Source organism: Thermobia domestica, chromosome 5 (assembly GCF_964235325.1).
Source record: "Thermobia domestica chromosome 5, izTheDome1.hap1.1, whole genome shotgun sequence".
NCBI classification, from domain to species: Eukaryota; Metazoa; Arthropoda; class Insecta; order Zygentoma; family Lepismatidae; genus Thermobia; species Thermobia domestica.
Genome location: NC_137458.1, coordinates 303600584 through 303624635, shown reverse-complemented (window position 1 = coordinate 303624635; position 24052 = coordinate 303600584). Strand labels below are relative to the sequence as shown.

Genomic DNA, 24052 nt, shown 5'->3' with positions numbered 1-24052 from the left:
ACGATCACTAAATGTGTATTACTATGAAAATCACCAGTTTGTAATTAGCTTAATGCTTGTTTTGCATATTTTTATATGTCGTTATAGCCCTCAGTTCGTATATTTACATAATTTAGGTTACTGTTTTATCAAAATCCATCTAAACACTTCATTTAGATATTACTTTTTTTTATTTGTAGAATGTAATAAATTAAACATTTACACACTTTTAAAATATTGTACATGTATATATCACAAGATGGATTTTCTATATATTATATGTTTTTCGTTGCTATGACAACTTACAAAACATGTCATATCACTATCACAACAGAACTTCAATCATAATAAGAAAAAAGAAATTACACCTTTTCTCTTTATATTTTCTTCTTCCTTTTGAACAACTTGTGCATATTTTAAAAGCACATTTTGACCGTAAATACAAGTTATTATATAAAAATTACACAATACCGTTACAGGTACGAGAAAATATGGCTACTGTGCTCACGTTCAATCCTGTCATTAATATCAATTCCCTATAATACTAGGAATGCAATGGATATACCCGATTGCAATGAAATGAGCTGAGCGAGCTTAAACTACGTAATCAGGAAGCGTTTTTCGGTGATTATTCCTCGATGGTACATCGGATTTTTGATTTCGACCTATGTTGTCACTCAGCACGACATACTCTATCAGCGTGCTAAGTTTGGTTGAGATCGGCCAAACGGTCTAGGAGTAGGCGTTTTTCGGTGATTATTCCTCGATGGTACATCGGATTTTTGATTTCGACCTATGTTGTCACTCAGCACGACATACTCTATCAGCCTGCTAAGTTTGGTTGAGATCGGCCAAACGGTCTAGCAGTAAGCGTTTTTCGGTGATTATTCCTCGATGGTACATCGGATTTTTGATTTCGACCTATGTTGTCACTCAGCACGACATACTCTATCAGCCTGCTAAGTTTGGTTGAGATCGGCCAAACGGTCTAGGAGTAGGCGTTTTTCGGTGATTATTCCTCGATGGTACATCGGATTTTTGATTTCGACCTATGTTGTCACTCAGCACGACATACTCTATCAGCGTGCTAAGTTTGGTTGAGATCGGACAAACGGTCTAGGAGTAGGCGTTTTTCGGTGATTATTCCTCGATAGTACATCGGATTTTTGATTTCGACCTATGTTGTCACTCAGCACGACATACTCTATCAGCCTGCTAAGTTTGGTTGAGATCGGCCAAACGGTCTAGCAGTAAGCGTTTTTCGGTGATTATTCCTCGATGGTACATCGGATTTTTGATTTCGACCTATGTTGTCACTCAGCACGACATACTCTATCAGCGTGCTAAGTTTGGTTGAGATCGGCCAAACGGTCTAGGAGTAAGCGTTTTTCGGTGATTATTCCTCGATGGTACATCGGATTTTTGATTTCGACCTATGTTGTCACTCAGCACGACATACTCTATCAGCCTGCTAAGTTTGGTTGAGATCGGCCAAACGGTCTAGGAGGAAGCGTTTTTCGGTGATTATTCCTCGATGGTACATCGGATTTTTGATTTCGACCTATGTTGTCACTCAGCACGACATACTCTATCAGCCTGCTAAGTTTGGTTGAGATCGGCCAAACGGTCTAGGAGGAGTTCGCGGACAACCAAACGGCTAACCCGAGTATAAGAGCTTCGCTTCGCTCAGCTCAACTAATATTTATGTTTTAAAATATAAAAGAAAAGGAAGATGTAAAGAGCAATATATAAAATCTTGTTATATGAAGATAATTACGATTCATTTGAAACTTGTAATAATTGAGGATACAATATTTGTTTTCACAGAGTTACTATTGAAGCTGATAAGGAGATGGGAATTTATCAAGAGGAGGTAGATATTGATATGACTGAGGATGATGGTAAGATTATATGAACGTTATTGAGTTTCTTTGTTTATATTTCTGTGCTGATGCATCTTTACCAAAGAAAATTGGCTTTGTAGGGTAGATCATGATTGAATCTAAAAAATGATTCAAAAAATAATCTAATTAGAGATAGAAAACGCGTGATAAGAACATGGAACTTCCAGGAGTAAAAAACGTATTCTCTTTGTAGTTCTCCGCATGAATGCCATGGCTCTGAAACCTTCACCATGATCATCTCATAACAAAATCTATCGCGATGTCTTTAACGGATAGGCTGTAACAGATATTTAGCAACTCTCCATCGATCAGTATTGAAGTATTTACCGTAATAAGCTTTCACATTTAGCTTGTAAGGCTAATTTAATAAGGACTCATTAACACTGTTTGGGATAGGGTCTACTGAACAGAGCGTTTCGTTACAGATGGAGTATTTCCCGATATACTATTTCTTTAAACTGACCCAAAAACCCTTGGTCTAAAGGGACCCATGCACTATCAGTTTAACTGAAGGAAAACTTGATCGTGACGTCAGAAGTGAAGGAAAAACTATGGGAACTGAATTAATTCGTTCAGTTCAGTCAGTGCTTCATGCGGTTATTTTGAATGAAGAACGGTTATTTTAGACGATTATTTTGCTACTATAACTATTAACTGAAGGAAACACACAGTCGTCTCAGTTCAGATCCTGTCATCATGGCAGCTAGTAAAAGTGAGGCATTGTTGGCTTTTATTGAAACCTACCATGTTCATCCCGAACTTTAGGACATACAACATGTGCATTATGCTAATAGGTATAAAAGAGAGGAGGCGTATGATGTGTTACTTACAAAATTAAAAGAGTTGGAACCTCAGGCGACACGCAATACTGTTATTAAAAAAATAAACAGCCTACGTTCAGCATTTAGGAAGGAACTGCGGAAAGTGAACGAATCCAAGAAATCGGGGACTGAAGGTGGGGAAGTGAACGTTCGAAAGCTTTGATATTTCAAGGAACTTAGAAGTGCACTCCACAGAACATCTGGTGAAACTGAAGGAGCTGAAGGGCTAAACTCGGTTAACTGACGGTACTCCACACACTATCAGTTCAGTTCATCGTACGATCGGTTAAGTCAGTTTCTAGCTCAGTTGGACTAATCAGTTAAAACTGATGGTGTATATGCCCAATAACGGTTGTTGCTCGGCCGTAGAGTTGATGCCTCGATCTTTGTCGTACGGCGAACCTAGTTTGATTGATGGAACACGCCCATCAGACGCGGCCAAACCGAAGTCATGATTGTCTCCCAGTTATACGACCTACTGGTAGCAGGCAGAGTATACCGGCATCTGCAGGACAGAACCCGAGTGTTAAGGTAAGCTCACGAAACCCTTTCAATGTCAAGACACTTTAAGGTAACCAATCTGACGGTCTGACCATAACCTGGCAGAGAACAACTCAAATCCGGGATCCCCTAGAGTTACATAGGGGTTTGCCAATTTCTAGCCTACTTCATGAAACATTCAATCTCGTTTCGAGGTACGTTGGCCATCATCGGTTCCATTCAAAAGTGGCCAACTTACAGAAACTAAGTGTGATTGGCGTATTTTTAGAGTAGGATTTCTAGTATTACTTGATTGTAAAATTTTAATAAGCAATGGCACGACGGCTACTTTTAAATAATGTATATAGAGTAGTCATAACAATATGCAGTACTAGAAAAATACGTATTTTATGGTGGTTCATTCTAAACGCATATCTTTTATTCTTTTTGCACATATGCATTCTAATTTTGTAATTCTTGTATAGTATTGTTTAAATAGTTTGGTAGTTAGGATTTAGAATTTGAATTTTTCTTGGGAGCCAAGTACTCGATAGAAAAGCATCTCTGCTTGTCATATATTGAATTATATGCAGGGTAAAGTTTAAAAAAAAAAGATTAATTTCCTTTTTCTCTTCAAAAATGCAACGCTTTATTTTCATAAATAAAAGACAAAGGATATAAAATGAAATAATTTTCTACTATTGCGTGGGAAACTAATTCGTTAAGCTTGGAGCCGTAAAGCGATATACCAAGATGAAAAATACAACTTACGGTGAAAACAGCGCTTGTCCACCCATGTCCGAGTCAGGCTATGTTGCTGAATCAGAATTTAGAATTTGAATGAATTCTGGATGATTTCTGGTTGATGCCTGGTCTCTCCTTTACCTTTTTATATACAATAATTTTCATCATTCTGTCCCTGAGGTTCTCTATAATAGCTTTGGTTTTTTCCTAATGGCTTTCAACGCTACGTGGCTGCCTGAGAACCTCATTACCTAACAAGTTAACACTGTTTATCTAAAAATTCTTTTCAACTAATTAACTAAGTATTATAATATATATATAAGTATTATAGTGAAAAGTGGGAATACAATATCCCGGTACATCAACTATTTATTGATTTTAGAAAAGCTTACGACTCGGTTAGGAGAGAAACATTGTACAACGTTCTTACAGAACTTGGAATACCGAGAAAGCTAATTGGATTACCGTAATTAAGATATGCTTAAGTGAATCCCAAAGTAAAGTCCGGGTAGGAAAATTTTTGTCCACGAGCTTTCACGTCCAAAATGGCCTGAAACAAGATGTGTTGTCGCCATTATTATTTAACTTTGTGCTGGAATACGCTATAAGGAAAATCAAAGATAGCAACCAGGGCCTAGAGTTGAACGGTATTCACCAGGTGATGGCATATGCTGATGATGTAAATTTAATAGGGGATGATAGGAGAACAGTAGAAATAAATGCAGAGATCTTATTAAATGCTTGCAGGGACATGGGTTTAGAAGTAAATGCAGAGAAAACTAAATACATGGAAGTGCGTCGGGACCGTAATACGGCAAATTGTGGGGGCGTTAAAATATTAAATAATACTTTTGATAAAGTGGATACTTTTAAATATTTAGGATCAATATTAACAGATGAAAATCATATTCACGAAGAAATTAAATGTCGACTAAAAGCAGGAAATTCGTGTTACTATTCGGTTCAAAATCTCTTGTCGTCGCGAATTCTGTCGAAGAATTTGAAGCTTAAAATATATAAAACGATAATCATACCTGTTGTTCTGTATGGTTGCGAAACATGGTCACTTACTCTGAGGGAAGAACATAGACTGAAAGTATTTGAGAACAGGATCCTGAGATGAATATTCGGACCCAAGAGGAACGAGAATGGGGAATGGCGGAAACTTTATAACGAGGAACTACATAGTTTATACGGCTTACCCAAAATTGTTAGGGTCGTCAAGTCTAGGAGGCTTAGGTGGGCAGGTCATGTAGCTAGAATGGAAGAAAGTAGAAACGCTTTCAAAGTCTTGACTGGTAAACCCATAGGAAAACGACCATTAGGAAGACCTAGGTAGATGGGAGGACAATATTAAGATGGATCTCGCAGAGATAGGAATACAAAGTAGAAACTGGATGCAATTAGCTAAGGATAGAAGTCAGTGGAGAGCTTTTATGAACGCGGCACTGAACCTGCGGGTTCCATAGGCCATAGAGTTAGTTTTTAGTTTTATATATATATATATATATATATATTACTATCTGGAATTCCATTACCTAATTAAGCATTATTATTATTATTATTATTATTATTATTATTATTATTATTATTATTATTATTATTATTATTATTATTATTATTATTTTACAATAGCTATTCCTAGCAAATTCAAAAATAACATTGATATTTGAACAATTTTAACAGGAGTAAAATTCTTAATATATTTTATACAATATAATTAATTCTTTTTCAAACTCAGCCCTTAAAATTTCATTACAATATCTTTTGTTAATGAACTACAAGTGTTTCCCTCGGAGGAAAAGATGTTTTAAGAAAATCTTAAGGGAATTCATATCTCAAAACTTCCGCTATCTTTCGACAAATTGTCAGGAACCAATAGGTGACAACTGAGATGGTTTGTTTTAAACTTGACAATTTTCCGGAATTACTGAAGCTCCCCATTGATGAATGGAGCCGATATACGACTTAGCTAATGCTTTTACCAAAACAGACAGGGCAAACAAATACGTACAACCATTTCCTGAATTCCTGCACCTGCTTTTTCTTATTCTCATCTTCCTTCACCACACCTTTATCAGGGTAGTGTTCTGGCCATTGACTTCCAAGAACAAACCATGGGAATCCATGCTTCTTTGTCTCCAGTCACAAATACAGAATATCTGCCTCTCATATGGGAATACGAAAGAGTTAAAAAAAATAACAAAACGAAATTTTTCGTGGCCAAGATACGCAGGTAAATTTATCATTATCATATAGGGTAAACATTGCTTCAATGCGGTGAACTTCCAAGATAGACAAGTGGCGAACTTACAGAGTAATAAGCAACGAATACCCTATGGGAAAATGCAGGTTCAACACGAACCAGGCCAAGATGAGTAGGTGGCCAGGTTGACAGGTTTTACTGTATCATGCATTTTCTCTCCGACAAGACAGTGTAAGTTACAACAAATGAGAACTGCCATAAATTGTTCATAATCGGTTTGCTGTATTTACTTCACTGTTTAACAGCAGCGGCGAGCAAATATTTTCTATCGAATAACACATCATGTCTCAATCAATTTCGAGCGACCATTTATGATAGATACCTTGAGATTTTTGATCCATTCTTTCCTCTTATATTTGTACGAGTATTTTCATTTTTTGATTAGTCCTACCTACTTCTATTCTTCCTGAAGTTTGCAGTGAGTTTTGACACTGAGTACTGTGTAACTGGTTGTCAGCTATAGTTCTTGTAATTGGAAGAGCTTGTGTCACGTCAAAGACTATAGACCTTTAATTATCAGAGCATACAACGAAAGTTAGTTTCTGTTTAATAAGTTAAATGAATTATTCGCAAAGACTGTCACAGTCGCTAACGTTCTCGTCTTTGGTGCGAGCGGTCCCGGGTTCGATTCCCGGTGGAGCCACTCGGTCGAAAAGATGTAAGTACTTCTTCAGGCCAACCATACTCATCCACACCAGGCAAATGCCGTGATGGTACCGAACATATAGTTCCCAGGACGATTCCTTCCTTCCCTTTTCTCGGATAGTGTGGACGCCGAGGGACGTCATCCCTCATACACGGGACGGGCTAACATGGCCTTAGATGCTGACAGCCAAGAAATCTAATTCCTAATTCCTAGTAGGAAGCTTCATGAACTCAACAACCCTTGAGATGAATTGCTTACGCTGTTTTCTGAACCAATTTGCCTACTACTACTTCACACCGAGAGATGTTGTATTAATAAAGAGGTAGTATCTAATCATACAATTTTTAAAACTTACCTCGTGGGACTGAATTCAAATAAAGAAGAATCTTCTAATAAATAAATAAATAATTGCCTATGTTACAATAATTTTGAATCACCTTGTATTTACAAAATATATTGCATACCCAGCAGTTTATTAAGAGTGTAATAATAGCTTTCTTCAGGTATAAATTTCATATAAATATTTATGTTAAAATCTATTTTGAAAAGCGTGAGTTGAATAATTAAAAAAAAAAAGTGTATTAATACAATAATATTTCAATACTATAACATGTCTCAAAAGGGATGTGCGTCACCTCGAACGATCAGAACCGCATGAAAATCGCCAACTTTGAAGGTTCACAATGGATGCAAAGTCCCCAACACTAACGCTAAATATTGTTTTTATTACTTTTTTTTTTAGTAGATCCAATAGAACAGTGGTTCCCAAATTCTTCCTGAGAAGCGAGAAAAACTATTGAACCATAAATTATTTTTTTCTTGCAAAGACTTAAAAAAAACAAGCACGATTTCCTAAACCAAATATTGAAGAAAATTCCTAAACATTAAGATTTTGTTTGTGAATTTTAAATCTGTTTAGCAATATTAGCTGAAATAAGGAGATAGAAAATTATTAAAATAATAATGATTACAGTCAAACTTTTAGAGCATTTTAGGATAATCTGAGTTAAAATAGAAAATGGTTCAACTCTCTTGTGATTTACGCAAAGCATTTTACATTTTTAAGAACTTAAAATAACATCAAACACAAGGTTCTTTAAAGAAATAATTATACAAAATTACACCCACGGATTATTAGTATCATTATACTTGTAATATTATATCGCTCGACCATCGACATGCCGTAAACCTGAAGAGTGTAAAATAGGTATTGATAAATTATTATTCAACACATATGCATCCCTATCTAAAATTGACCTGGGATCTCATGCACTATAGTTTCTTTTTATTATTCGCTGCATGAAAGTGTAATTTCAAAGATAATTCCTACCCAAAAATTCAGTGGGTGCTCAACACTCGTTAAATACCTCCAATGAGTTCTAGAGCCCCGGAGCACCCATGTAGTCGGCGCCTATGGCTTAGACCAGGGATGGCCAACTATGGGCCCGCAAGCCGCATGCGGCCCGAAACGTCCTTTCCTGCGGACCTCGAGAAGATAAATGTGAACATTTTTTTTAATATTTTATTGGGTATATAAAGTTTTTTTTAAAACAGTTAAATCGTAATGACTTGGACTAATACACAAGTGGATGTATATTTTAGGCGCGGAAACCAAAAATAAATTTAAAGATAAGATTATTTAGGTTAGTGTTTGGGATTCTCTTTCTATTCACGCCATAGCGTGAAAAATGAGTGGTTCTGAATATTTTTAAAGGTCAGTACCATTGAGTGTAGGTTAATGTTTTTACTTTCGATTTAAAATTTGTTTTTCTATTTCTTACATATTTTTTCATGTTTGAGAAATTACCCAAGGTATTTTCATCCAACCTTGAGAGTGTAAAGATTTTTTTTTTAAACTTGTTGGAGGGATTTCGTAATTGAGAATCTGGCAACTCTGAAGTCTGTGTCTGAGACTGATGCATTACATCAGCATACTTCAGAACTGCGAGATGTTTTCTCAATAATTACATTATTTTGAGTTAGTGGCACTTCAGTATGAGTAAGAACGGGAAGATTAGTGATGAGAACTTAAAAGTTTCAAGATAAGTGGGAAAACGGAATTTCTTTTCATGAACAATCAAGATATTGAACTACAAGTTCTCTCGTGTGTTTAGAAGTTCTCTCCTGTCACAAGGAATGTCCCGCAAATTTGACGATTTCTGGAGTAGGGTATCATGAGTGTATACTATAAACGTAAAGAGAAGTATCATATTTAGTTGCGGCTTTCACCACATGGAAATGTCTATGATGCGGTCCCTTAGTTGAAAGAAGTTGGCCATCACTAGCTTAGACTATAAATGGATCATCCCAAAAACAGTGGTATTAGCCGTTCGCATGCGAAACTGTGCGTGTATCTCACCACGAGAAATATTTGAATGATCACCTATGCAAGATCTAAGAGAGAAACTCTGGTAACGCGAAGGAACAAAATATCGATATAATACGACTAAAAATACACATATTGTAATGTTGTGACCTTTTGCTGTACTTCCTCCTGCTTAAAATAATTACGCTATCTGAACAACAAACTTTTTGCACTGACCTGATAGTGTTGCCCCGCTATTAAGTCCTCAAAGTGCAGGTATGAGTTTTCAATGAAGTGGTCAAAGCAAAGTGGAATAGAACAAAATGTACATCTGACTAAAGCTACTTTTTCACATTCAACAGCACTTCTGCATTCAAGCAGTCCAATATCACATGCCACACTAATTACATTTTCAAACGATGCTATTGGTATGTCAAAATGATAACCCGCCTTTTGCCAAGCATATTATAACATAGGCTTGTACTTCGGTGCAGAAAGTTAATTGTATAGCCCACAGTAAAGTTTGATGATGAAATGACGATCTTGTAACTTTGCTGTGGTTTTTCACATTGTAGTCTTACAAAATAAACGCTCCTTCTCACATAGGCCGTATATTACTTAAAGAATTACATCAAGAGGTTGGCAATATTTTGTTATCTTTAGTGGCAATAACCTGTGCGTAAGATCCATATTTGGAAGACTTTCATCTAACAAAGTATGATCTTTGTGCACTGACCAGGTATCACACAGCACTATACTCTTCGTATCGTCACGTACATGTTCACCAAGGACGGTAGTGAGGAGCGTCATTTTAGATTTAACTTCCTTCATATAAACAAAATTTCGCGTTTTTCACTGACTTTCTACTATTCTATTGATAAAATCTACCTAGATCTGAAACTCAGGGGGGAAATTGCCCCTCCCTGCCCCCCCCAAAAGACGCCCCTGACGGTAGTTAGAAAAACTTCTCATAAGCTCTTTCGTCATTTTGCCACTTTCGCTTGCCTCCACATGAATGTTTCGTGGACATGTTGCTTCAAGGTTCTTTGAAACATTTGGACCAAAAGTGCTTTGTTGCTCTTGAAAACAGATATAGCTCGTTAGCTAATTTGCTACTCATTGATAAAGCTAAATCAATTGTGTGGTAGTGTGTAGAGTTATGCAGACTGAAACACACCATCTGTAGTTTTCTCATCTCTGAGAGATAGCTTTGACAACGAAGACATTTCATAATTAAATTGACTTTGATTACTGTTCCAAACGTTTTCTTTGTCCACATTCCCGTCTGCAGTGGCGGCGATTGGACATTAAAAGTGGGAGGGGCAAGACATGATCTGAACATTTGTATATCAATGTTAGTTTTCCCGGTTGTTTCTAACAGGTTGTTTCACGAAAGGTTGTATAACTAATAGGGTACTATCTTTTTCAGCTAAAATAGCGTATATCGTATTTCATATTTTATTAAGTGAATTGACAAGAGCAACGCAAATAGACACTAGCCCTTTGCACTTTTAAACAACAAAAGTGTAAGAAGAGATTTGATTCCTTCCTCATGAACATCTTAAAATTCTGTCTGGAAAATTGTGTGATCAAATTATTTAATAATAAATTTGCAAAACAAATAAGTAGAAAGAATAATATTAATTATAATAATGATAATGAGGTTTGTTTTGCAATTGTTATATTGAAACTGCGGATTAATGAACAACTTATATTTTTAATTCCACACATGCCATTAAATGTATGTTATTACTCTTAGAAAATAAAAGGCAGTGAATACTACAAGCATATGCAACGACATTTAAAGAAATACTTACTTTTGTAGGTTCCGGAAACATGTTCATTGCGATTAGGTGCAGTCCACTCCTTGGAAGAAGATATGAAAGTATGCTGGAATTGTTGCGCTCCAATAGGTTAATTTTTGGCCCATTTTCCGTGGCAATAAAAACGCAATTCCTGTTGCTTTCTTAACTCCACGGGAAAACAAATAACCAATACGTACTCACGCAACGGCAAATATTGTATGGCATCATTTGTTTTCTATGAACCAGTAATACGCACAAAAACTTAACATTGAACTCATCCGTGGCTAAGCGGTTAGCGTACGCGCCTTTTGGCGTGGAAAACCCGGGTTCGATTCCCGGTGGGAGCTCATGTGGTTCGGATTCCACGTTAATCAGTAGGTCAACGTCTCATATAGCCTCCTTGCTCAAAGGGACGTTAAACTCAAAATCAACTCAACTCAAAAACTTAACATTTCCAAATGAAACTATATACATTAAGGGGTCACTTCAAAAAGTGGGAAGAGCAACTACTCCCTCTTTCCCTCCTAATTGCCGCCCCTGCCCGTCTGTTACATATTTGTTTATTTTCTTCACAAACTCTTGTAGCTTCTGACGAATACTATGATCTTGTATGTTCTTACGTGTGACGAACGTAGTAATATGTCTGGAATAAATGTCGTATTTAACCTAAAGTAATTATTGATGAAAGTAATTGAAATTGTAAAATTGTCTAGGCCAGCTTCTTAAGGCGCTTCTAGTGTCCATATTTGTAGCTGCCAACAGTGAACGGCAGATCCATACTATCTTGCTCTCTCAGATTGTGACATTATATACTCTTTTGTCGTTTTTAATTGTGACAGCATGTTTCCCTTAAAGTGGGATTGATCTCGCCTTTTGCTAGGTATATTATCATCAATATATTGTAATATATTGGCTGTCGACATTTTGGGTGGAAATGGTTCGTACTCACTTTCACTTGAAGGCTCCTGTTGTTCTGAAGATAAAAGGTTTGTACTGCTGGACGGTCCAACTTCAGGTATGAGCTCTGCTTGACCTTCAAAATTGCTATACCTATCCTGCGCATCCTCATACATCTCTGCCTCATCCTTACTGTATTTCTGAATTATTATGCTATATAACATATTCGAGAACTCCATATCCTCGACTCCCATTACGTTTCCATATTAAGTAAGTCACAATTTTGCCTCTAATACTTTGACAACATTCATAGGAATAATTCGCCTCATGATATCGATGTATAGCCTTTACACTCTAACCCACAACCGAACACTCCAAAAGAAAGGCCCCTACTGCAGCTATACTATTCACACAACTACAGTAAGTACTTGTTCATGTAGGTACAACATTCAATCTTCTAATGGCGCTAGCAGACAACAGTTGCGTTTTGCATGGAAATGACTCATATCACTATTTTTTGGATAAGCGGTTTATAATCTAAGCACATTTTCTTGTGGTTCTGAGCATTCCAGGTCACGCACATCTCTTGTCGGTTGTAACATAGTGTGTACTTTTGATACTCAAGCAATTTAAGTTAAACTAAAAATATTAAAAATATTTTCATTTCTAGGTACGGGACTCTTGGTTGGGGAGATGTTAAATTATAGTCGTTTTTGGGGATTGAGTGTAAAGAAACTCATATTCATGGTTAAATATTGGAAGACGCATCTTGCACAGGTAAGATAATAATAATAATAATAATGTACGTATAGTGAATATAACATACATACAAATCACGCGTGTGTTATTTAAACTATTTAAATATTTAAACTATTTAAAAATATTTAAACTAGTAGAAAGGGTCTTTCCTAGTAAGATAGTGAAATCTGCTCTTGATCCAAATTGGGTCGCTATTAACCCAAAATGTTACCCTTGACCTAAAACTACCTAAAAAATTGACCCCCTCCTCTTATCGAATTATGGTATCATGCATGGTCAAAATTGAATATTTATTAACTTTGGTGGGGTTGGTCGAAAAATTTTGAAAATTTCACAGATTCTAGATACTATCTAGATGTAAGTGTGCATTTTTTTCAAAACCATCGATGCGTATTTTCTTTATTTTTTTGCGTGTTGAAAATTTCAAAAAAATGTAGAATTTTTTTGGGGGGGGACACGTCGCTAATTTTTTGGTTTAAAAAAATGTTATACCCTTAGGTACAACATATATTTTTTTCGGGGCCTGAAAGTGATGGCAACATTGTCAAAAAGAAATAAAACTAAAAACGAACGTGTTTTTCGCACAGTTTTTCCACCATTTTAACTTTGGTGGGGTTGGTCGAAAAATTTTGAAAATTTCACAGATTCTAGATACTATCTAGATGTAAGTGTGCATTTTTTTCAAAACCATCGATGCGTATTTTCTTTATTTTTTTGCGTGTTGAAAATTTCAAAAAAATGTAGAATTTTTTTGGGGGGGGACACGTCGCTAATTTTTTGGTTTAAAAAAATGTTATACCCTTAGGTACAACATATATTTTTTTCGGGGCCTGAAAGTGATGGCAACATTGTCAAAAAGAAATAAAACTAAAAACGAACGTGTTTTTCGCACAGTTTTTCCACCATTTTAGGTGAAGGCCTCTTCAAACAATCCTTTGCCAGAGTTCACAATTTTCATTTCTCTTGCGTTTCTTCCACTTCTGTCGTTCTTCAGTTGCTTCGATTGTGCCCATTTCGGAATAGAAACACCAAATATATCTCCGTAACAGTGCTTCCACTTTAACCGACTGTTGTACAACAAAGTTGAAGAATATTGTAAAACTCTGTCCCATGTAGGATGTAGGTAAAGCAAAGTAATGAAAAGAGTGTCCGGAATCGACTCCTACTACCGTCTTTTATTATAAAATTACCTAATTAACAGTATTTTACAATACTACAAAGATATTTGCTCTATACTTGTGAAGTTAGAAACAGGTAATCCTTGACCGAGAGGTCGCAGACAGGTTCTCAACAAAGCCCCGTAGCAGGCTAAGCAGAGTAGCGAAGGACTCCCCAAAGCTCCGTGGCAAGCAGTGAGGGGGTTAGTGATTTCAGAACCCCGTAGCAGGCTAAGCAATTGGGTGTAGGATTCCCGTCAGAGCCCCGAAGCAGGCTAAGCCAGGTGAAAGGAAAAGACAAAAGTCCCGAAGCAGACTAGAGGCTTGGGGTTAGGTTACTCCGAAGCAAACAATAGGAGGGACACCAGTGAACTGGTACTGATCCGCTGTCGGCTGCCGAATTTATAGATCCCCAGATGGCAGTGGCGCTGCTGCTCCGAAGTCGTCGTCTGCTTCGTGGGAGGAGCCAGAAGTCCGTCGTCTGCTGGTTGTACTGGATCCATGTGGTGCATAGTATCTTCACGTAAAACCATATGGTGGTGTTTATAACCATAAGCGTAAAATGTTGCTTGTACACAATACTACGTAGGATATTACAATATAATTACATACAATGTAAATGGTTGGTATTCATTAATTTTAGTTGTTTTATTGAAAATACGGGGACTGTCCAAAAGTAACAGACGCTTTGAAATAAAAAAAAACTAACAGAATGAATAAATCAAATTGCATTATATATATTTGAAAGGTACATTCTTAAGCTATTTTTCCACATAATCGCCAATAATCGCTTACCATACCGTGGCACAAGATTTTCAATACTGTCGCGGTAGAAATCTGCTGCCTGCGATTTCAACCACTGCCTTACACCGGCATGCAGTTCGGCGTCAGTACCAAAGCGTTATGCATCGAGTCATGTCTTCATCGCTGGGAAGAGGTGGTAGTCGCTTGGCGCCAAATCCGGGCTGTATGCTGGGTGATTGAACACCTTCCATCCAAAGCTATCCAAGAGCTCTCGGGTACGCTTGGGCATGTGTGGACGTGCGTTGTCGTAAAAAAAATCGTTATTCCATGTCTGTACACTCCATACAATTGGCGATAGATTTCAATTGGCTTGTGGCATGCCAACCAAAACCTAATTACAGAACGCACCTCACAAGAGGCTGGATTTTCTACTGTAATGCACATTGTAACACGTCACAGAAAGCATAGTAAGAGCGTCACAGTCCTCACGCTACCATAGCTGAATGCGTACTGAGTGTACCAATGTTCTGACACCAAGATGGCGACTCTAGTCTCGCTCACTGCTGCGATAGGCCAAAACGTCTGCTACTTCCTGAACAGCCCTCGGATTTCATAAGTTGTTTTTGGTTCCTGATAATTGAATGTGTTTATCAAATTCAAGAAAACACGAATTACATTTGCTTATGTGGATAGAGCTCTTGATCTTTTTCGAATAATTTACAATAATTCATTGGATGCGAACATGTAGAAAAGTTATATAGTACTTGTAATTACATAAGGTAAGTCAAAGATTTTTATCTTTCATAATGCCTGACAGACATCTACTGTATATATTAAAATGTTAGGTTTATATGTTTGTGGTCAAGAAAAGTTTATATGTTTGTGGCCAAACTTTTTGATAGTGAGTTCTCGGGAACCATAGGCTCTAGAAAGATACCGTTTTCACTGATCAATTGCAAATTTTGTGTAGATGGTTCAGTTCTAATTCAATATCTAAAAAAATGGCAATTATTTCTGAATACAATTTTTAGGGGTACACTGGAAGTATTGAAATTTTAAAAAGTAAAGCATCATATTCTACGAGTTATACATTCCAACCCGCACATTTGTATATGGGGTTAGTAAATCTCTCCGGTGTTTGTTTCATGGTCAAATGATAATGAAAAACGAAGGATAACTATTTCTCCAGTCTAAGATGAATCTTTATTCCTTGGATTGTTTTGCGTAATGAACACCATATATCACTGACATAATTAATTGTGTGTGTAATGTATTTGCTTAAAGACAGTTTTTACGAAGAAGTGGAACGAATATTTGACCAACTCCCGCGATACCATATGAAAATTCAATTAGGGGATTTCAATGCGAAGGTAGGACGAGAGGATATTTTCAAACCGATTATAGGGAACGAAAGTCTGCATAAGAAAGTAATAACAACGGTGTTAGACTCGTGAACTTTGCAACATCCAAAAACCTAATCGTGAAGAGTACAAAATTCCCACATCGCGACGTTCATAAATACACTTGGACATCACCAGACGGAAAAACACATAATCAAATTAACCACGTTTTAGTAGATAGAAGAAGGCAATCTAGCATAATTGATGTCCGGTCATTTAAAGGGGCTGATTGTGACGTTGACCTGGTAGCAGCGATAATACGAGAGAGGTTATCGTTGAATAAAGGTAATATTCATTGTCCGAAAACGGAGAGATTCAATTTAAAGAAATTAGAAGAGAGTCAGGTAAGAGAGAAATATCAGATTGAAGTTTCGAATAGATTCTCGGCTTTAGAAGATTCGGAGTGCACTAGTGTTGAGGATACCTGGATTGAAATTAGAGATAGCATTAAAATTTCAGCAAAAGAAAAATTGGGACACCCGGAAATACGTAGGTACAAACCATGGTTCGACCAGGAATGCATAAAACTAGCAGAGAAGAGAAAACAGGCAAAATTACGATGGCTACAAAATCCGAATGAAATAACTACACAAAATTTCGCAGATATCAGGCAGGAAACTTCCAAAACTTTTAGAACAAAGAAACGCGATTTTCTGAAAACTAAAATTAAGGGACTTGAAGATAATAGTAAAAATAAAAACATCCGGGACTTGTATAAGGGAATCAACGAATTTGAAAAAGGCTATCAACCTCGTGCTTATATATTAAAGAAATCTGACGGTACAGTTCTCACTGATACGGATAGCATCTTAAATAGATAGAAAGATTTCATTGACGATTTGCTTAACACGCAACCAAAAACTAGTGTGCGTGGAGAAAAGGTGATACACACCGCAGAACCGTATATTCCAGAACCCAACCGAATAGAAGTAGAAACCGCTATAAAGAAATTAAAGAAACACAAATCTCCGGGTGTAGATAAAATTCCGGCTGAGTTAATTTTAGCTGGAGGCGAAAAATTGTGGAACAAGATACACAAACTCATTCTCCTTATATGGAACAAGGAAGAATTGCCACAGGAGTGGAAAGAATCAATCATTGTTCCAATTCACAAGAAAGACGACAAAACTGACTGTAATAATTATCTATGTATTTCTTTTCTGCCAACATCCCATAAAATCCTTTCAAATATTCTATTAGCAAGACTGACCCCATACGCAAATAAAATTATTGGAGATTATCAGTGCGGATTTAGACGAAATCGATCAACTATCGACCAAATATTTACCATTCGCCAAATACTCGAAAAAAAGTGGGAATACAATACCCCGGTACATCAATTATTTATTGATTTTAGAAAGGCGTACGACTCGGTTAGGAGAGAAACATTATACAACGTTCTTACAGAACTTGGAATACCGAGAAAGCTAATTAGATTAATTAAGATATGTTTAAATGAATCCCAGAGTAAAGTCCGGGTAGGAAAATTTTTGTCCACGAGCCTTCACGTCGAAAATGGCCTGAAACAAGGGGATGCGTTGTTGCCATTATTATTTAACTTCGTTCTGGAATACACTATAAGGAAAATCAAATATAGCAACCAGGGCCTAGAGTTGAACGGTATTCACCAGGTTATGACATATGCTGATGATGTAAATTTAATAGGGGATGATAGGAGAACAATAGAAAGAAATGCAGAGATCTTATTAAACGCTTGCAGGGACATGGTTTTAGAAGTAAATGCAGAGAAAACTAAATACATGGAAGTGCGTCGGGACTGGAACACAGCAAATCATGGATGCGTTAAAATATCAAATAATACTTTTGATAAAGTGGATAGTTTCAAATATCTAGGATCAATATTAACAGAGGAAAATCATATTCACGGAGAAATTAAATGTCGACTCAAAGCAGGGAATTCGTGTTACTATTCGGTTCAAAATCTCTTGTTGTCGCGAATTCTGTCGAGGAATTTGAAGCTTAAAATATACAAAACGATAATCATGCCTGTTGTTCTGTATGATTGCGAAACGTGGTCACTTACTCTGAGGGAAGAACATAGACTGAAAGTATTTGAGATCAAGATCCTGCGACGAATATTCGGACCCAAGAGTAACGGGAATGGAGAATGGCGGAATCTTCATAACGAGGAACTACATAATTTATATGGTTTACCCAACATTGTTAGGGTCGTCAAATCTAGGAGGCTTAGGTGGCGGGTCATGTAGCTAGAATGGAAGAAAGTAGAAACGCTTTCAAAGTCTTGACTGGAAGACCAATCGGAAAAATCTGTCATAACTATATTATTTAAAATAAATATTTCTTGTTGGAAACAGACTATATGATGATAATAGTTAAATTTACTAAACTGAACTTCTATTTGAATACTACATTCATAAATCATATTTAGGTCACATTAGTTTAAGGTCACATGAACAGTGCTAAAGCAGATGGTCAAACAAATCCCAGCATTAATTGCTTGATTGTTGTCAAATACAAGAACTCAATTCTCGAACAGTATCATCGAACACCTGTTCCATTTAGTTAGTTATCACAATTTTGATATGAAAACTAGTTTTGTCTTTGTCACAAACAAGTTCCTTATCATTGAAGGTCGAAACAAGTTTTTATTTATTTATTTTTTTTTTAACAGATGTAGAAGGAAAATTAAGAAATAAAGATAAAAGAGCTAGTTGCACTGGAATTGCAAATGGATATATAGATATTGAAGCTCGATATTGAATTCTATAAAAAGGCTTACCATCTTTCTTCTGCAGATGTATTTGCTTTATCTTTCACTAATATACGAGATAGAGATTGTATTTGTAGTGTTTAGGCCTTTATAAGTGCGACTGCTCTTTCCCTCCCCTTCATTTTCATGTAAGGATAGCATACTTAAAATCATGGCTTTTAAGATTTGTTCTTTCTGGAAAAAGGGAGGCGGAAAATGATGTCATTTTGCCGGGCGCCAAATTGCCTAGGTCAGCCCTTCATCCAATAGTATTACTCCTGTTGTTTTCCATAGAGTCCCAATTTACTTTTGAAATAAACACAACGAAAATTATAATATATTAAACTAATAAAACAAATAAACTGTAAAATAACGAAGTATATTTGCTTCATAACATTCTTTACTTTTCCAGATAATGGTTCATATTTCTCTAGTCCTTTTGTTAAGAATAATGGAGCCAGCGATAAATGTAGCTAGAGATGTCATTTGGCATTATGAGCTTCCGGTAAGTCCTAACATTAAACTTTTATGTTATATTATATTTTGATGTACTGCATCGTGACTAATTGCATATTGAAACTCTTAACATAATATGATGAGGTGATTGGGAATAAAATATGAAACAATTGCTTCTGTTCATTCTTTTATTTTTAGTTTGCCTTTTAAAAGAATGGTAAGCAGATGTTCTTCAACGGATGTTGTCCATCATTTCATTTACTTCAAATTCTGGTTTCTGGAAAATAATAAGAGCTTTCGGTCATTGAGCCTTGTTCACGGTGATATATATAGGTTGATTTTTTTTAAAGCTGACGGATTTCATTTGGGTCTAGAATTTCTAACTGAAGTCCGATTTTCATGCGGTTTGTGGCAAGTGATCAAGAAAGGATGGGAGACTTATGGGACTATGTTTACTGGTTTAAATTCATCTGGAATAATATCGGCCACTCCTAAAGAAAAACAGTAAATATTTGCCACTGTTCTTTTCAATTGGAATGAGGTTTCGGATTTTTGAAGCGAAATTACAGAATACAAATTGTTAGTGAGAACAGAAATTAAGTGTTAGTGGTAACACCCATAAATCACACGTTGAATACCTATAGCCGCTTTCTTGCGACAAACGACGGAGAGATTTCTTGGGCAACCTAAGGAGTCGATAACTGACATCTTCCACAACATCCGCCTACAGAGTCCGATGCTTTCCTGTCTCACTCAGAAGCGATTCTGTTTCTTCCAATTTATACACTAGTGACCATATTATGTTCCTGTCTGGGACAGAACATAAGGCAAATTTGTTTCTAAATGTTCTTTGCGTAGCAACAACAGATTCTGTTCTCCAAAGACTTTCAACGATAAGCTCATGTTGTTCCAAAGAGTACACTATTCTCACTGCGTCCTAATCATATTTACACAGTAGCACCGGACTATACAGTACAATTCCCAATACAACGGTCCAATTTTCTGTTTCTTATTGACCTTGGCGAGGTTGTCATCTAACGAAGAAAACTCAAATCTCCACACCGCAGTGCACCTTACTCCAATTGTAAGGTACACTGGCGAATATTTGCTGTTTCTCTTTAGGCGTACCTGATATTACCCCAGATGAATTTAAACCAATAAACATAGTTCCATAAATCTTACATCCTTCCTTGATCATTTGCCACAAACCACACGAAAATCGGGCTTCAGTATACTCAACGGGAAAATGAGCGAAAACTCATCTTAATCTACTGATTATTCTTTTGACATTCGTCAAATAGCGGTATGACTCGCTGTGAAATTGCAGGGTGAAGTTTTGTGTCCCTTTGTATGGAAAGAAGAGATTGCCAACTGAAGTTGATGGCTTTGTTGTTATTATGCCAGTACTGAATATACTTTTTAATTGAAATCTTCCAATTTTCATTTAACCAATCCTCAGAATTCATTTCAAACGGTTCAACCATTTTCCTGTGATGCGACCACAGTCAATCTCTCTGTCTGTCTGTCTCTCTGTCAATCAGTCTGTCTGTCTCTCTTTCTCTCTCTTTCTCTCTTTCTCTCTCTCTCTCTCTCTCACACACACACACACACACAAAAATACGTCGATTTCAACATGGCGAAAAAATATAAATATTTTCCTTCATCCCCTTTAAACGAAAATTTTCAAAAACGCTCAGACAGGTATCCCCGTTCTTTCCAATGAAGAGTTTAGCCTATATATCGAGTTTCAGCTTTCTAACTTGAAGGCTGTATATATATATATATATATATATATATATTGAATTTACCCCTACCTCCCTTAGAAAATGGACTTTAGTCTAAGAAATATGTTAAAAACTTAGTTGAGGAAGTTAATAACTATGTTCCAGAATTCATTCTAAATTGTTCAACCGTTTCCCTGTGATATGATGGCAATCATCAGACAACGTCGCATTCAGTGCGAAGAATGAAATCAGAAGCTGCCCTCTTTGCCCTTCTTAAAACGAGAATTTTCAAAAACGCTGAACACAGGTCCACTTATTTTTAATGAAAAGTTTGTCACCATCGCATTTGAGCTCGAATAAATCTTGCTTCCGGATATGGCGCGTGCTGTTATAAAGGTGGTTTAGTTTATGAAATTAATAATCAAAACTTTCAAAAGATGTCATATATTAAAAAAAAAGTTCATATACAGATAACACTCTGGCTTAGTTTGTACAGGAAGTTTTTTTTAAAAAAAGGGGGGGGGGCTAGATACTTAACAGAAAGTCCAATCCACCAGCCGCACTTCTACACTCTTGTGGTCTAATTTAACATAAAGTCCAATTTGCCAGCCGCACTTCTACACTCTTTTGGCCTAATTTAACATAAAGTCCAATTCGCCAGCCGCACTTCTACACTCTTTTGGCCTTATTTAACATAAAGTCCAATCCGCCAGCCGTACTTCTACACTCTTGTGGCCTAATTTAACATAAAATCCAATTCGCCAGCCGCTCTTCTACACTTTTGTGGTCTACTTTAACATAAAGTCTTAATCCACCAGCCGTACTTCTACACTCTTCTGGTCTAATTAACATAAAGTCTCAATCCGCCAGCCGTACTTCTACACTCTTGTGGTCTAATTTAACATAAAGTCTCAATCCACCAGCCGTACTTCTACACTCTTGTGGTTTAATTTAACATAAAGTCTCAATCCGCTATCCTACTTCTACACTCTTGTGGCCTAATTTAACATAAAGTCTCAATCCGCCAGCCGTACTTCTAAACTCTTCTGGCCTAATTTAACATAAAGTCCATTTCGCCAGCCACTCTTCTACACTTTTGTGGTCTACTTTAACATAAAGTCTTAATCCACCAGCCGTACTTCTACACTCTTCTGGTCTAATTAACATAAAGTCTCAATCCGCCAGCCGTACTTCTACACTCTTGTGGTCTAATTTAACATAAAGTCTCAATCCACCAGCCGTACCTCTACACTCTTGTGGTTTAATTTAACATAAAGTCTCAATCCGCTATCCTACTTCTACACTCTTGTGGCCTAATTTAACATAAAGTCTCAATCCGCCAGCCGTACTTCTAAACTCTTCTGGCCTAATTTAACATAAAGTCCATTTCGCCAGCCACTCTTCTACACTCTTTTGGCCTAATTTAACATAAAGTCCAATTCGCCAGCCGTACTTCTACACTCTTGTGGTCTAATTAACATAAAGTCTCAATCCGCCAGCCGCTCTTCTACACTTTTGTGGTCTACTTTAACATAAAGTCTTAATCCACCAGCCGTACTTCTACACTCTTCTGGTCTAATTAACATAAAGTCTCAATCCGCCAGCCGTACTTCTACACTCTTGTGGTCTAATTTAACATAAAGTCTCAATCCACCAGCCGTACTTCTACACTCTTGTGGTTTAATTTAACATAAAGTCTCAATCCGCTATCCTACTTCTACACTCTTGTGGCCTAATTTATCATAAAGTCTCAATCCGCCAGCCGTACTTCTAAACTCTTCTGGCCTAATTTAACATAAAGTCCATTTCGCCAGCCACTCTTCTACACTCTTTTGGCCTAATTTAACATAAAGTCCAATTCGCCAGCCGTACTTCTACACTCTTTTGGTATAATTAACATAAAGTCTCAATCCGCCAACCGTACTTCTACACTCTTGTGGTCTAATTAACATAAAGTCTCAATCCTCCAGCCGTACTTCTACACTCTTGTGGTATAATTAACATAAAGTCTCAATCCGCCAGCCGTACTTCTACATTCTTGTGGCCTAATTTAACATAAATTCCAGTTCGCCAGCCGCTCTTCTACACTGTTTTGGCCTAATTTAACAAAGTCCAATTCGCCAGCCGCTCTTCTACACTCTTTTGGCCTAATTTAACATAAAGACCAATTCGCCAGCCGTACTTCTACACTCTTGTGGTGTAATTTAACATAAAGTCTCAATCCGCCAGCCGCACTTCTACACTCTTGTGGTCTAATCAGTCACTGTAACACTGAAAGAAAGTCTTTATGCACTAATTTCCATGACTGTCTTCCTGATGTAGTCTCTGCGGATCCTTTCTCCACTTGACTTCCGTGCTGCTGCTTCTGCTGTCCGTACTTTCCGACAGATTGCAGGAAAAAGAAGGAAGCTTTCTCTCTCAGATTGCAATTATATAACCCTTTGGCCGGTCTCGGTGCTGCCACCTGCCGAAAAAGCTTTCAAAAACCCTCCAAAGACATTGAAGAAAAGATGAAGTGATGTGGTGGCGCTGGCTACCACAGGTTCATTTTTCTAAGTTGAAGAGCTCGTGACATACTCAGTTATTCTCATAAATGATGATCTCCACGCTCTCCTCTTAGGATATGCATATTAATCAAAAGTAATATGATAAAAATTCAATTCGAGGTAGTTGATAGCTATATCCAAATATTTATTTCAAACGGTTCAGCCGTTATTCCGTGATTCGGTCACACATAAGATCGCTTTATCTTTTAGATATTAGACTAGTTAAAATGCTCATTCTTTACACAGAGAAAACAGGTTATGGAAAATATTTGAACCTCCTTCTTCCTTTGGGCACGCTTTTGAGTTCCATTATTAAAACCCATAAAATACTCTCTCTTAGGGATACATTTTGGTTCACCTCTACCATCCTCAGTGCCGTGCCGTGGGGGGAGTGGCGAGCGGGGCAAAAGCCGGACGCCGAAGTAAGGATGGCGCAAAATTCGGGAGAAAAAAAAGAAAAGAAAAGAAGAAAAGAAAAATAAGAGAGGAAAAATTACTTGGAATATTTTAGATCAACAGCAGTATTTTTCAATCTAATATTTAATTTGACTAGCATCAGATTTATACTTTTTGCGTCCCCAGAAGCTTGCTAAAAGCGACCCACCCATCTATTTACACCATTTTGGAAATGGTCCTGCTTTAGGAAGTGGTTCTATAATGTTACTCCTGTTAGGAAAGTGCATGTGCA

The 24052-nt window shown here is 36.9% G+C and overlaps 1 protein-coding gene across 1 annotated transcript in view; it reads left to right on the top strand.

The window, feature by feature from the left end:
* The window catches only part of LOC145685614 (phospholipid-transporting ATPase ABCA3-like), a 148649-nt gene that overhangs the window by 33887 nt on the left and 90710 nt on the right, over window positions 1–24052 (top strand). The window contains exons 4-6 of the mRNA XM_081758004.1: window positions 1807–1880; window positions 12518–12624; window positions 19051–19143. Of these exons, the coding sequence (XP_081614130.1) occupies window positions 1807–1880; window positions 12518–12624; window positions 19051–19143 (274 nt within the window). The remainder of the gene's footprint in view (window positions 1–1806; window positions 1881–12517; window positions 12625–19050; window positions 19144–24052) is intronic.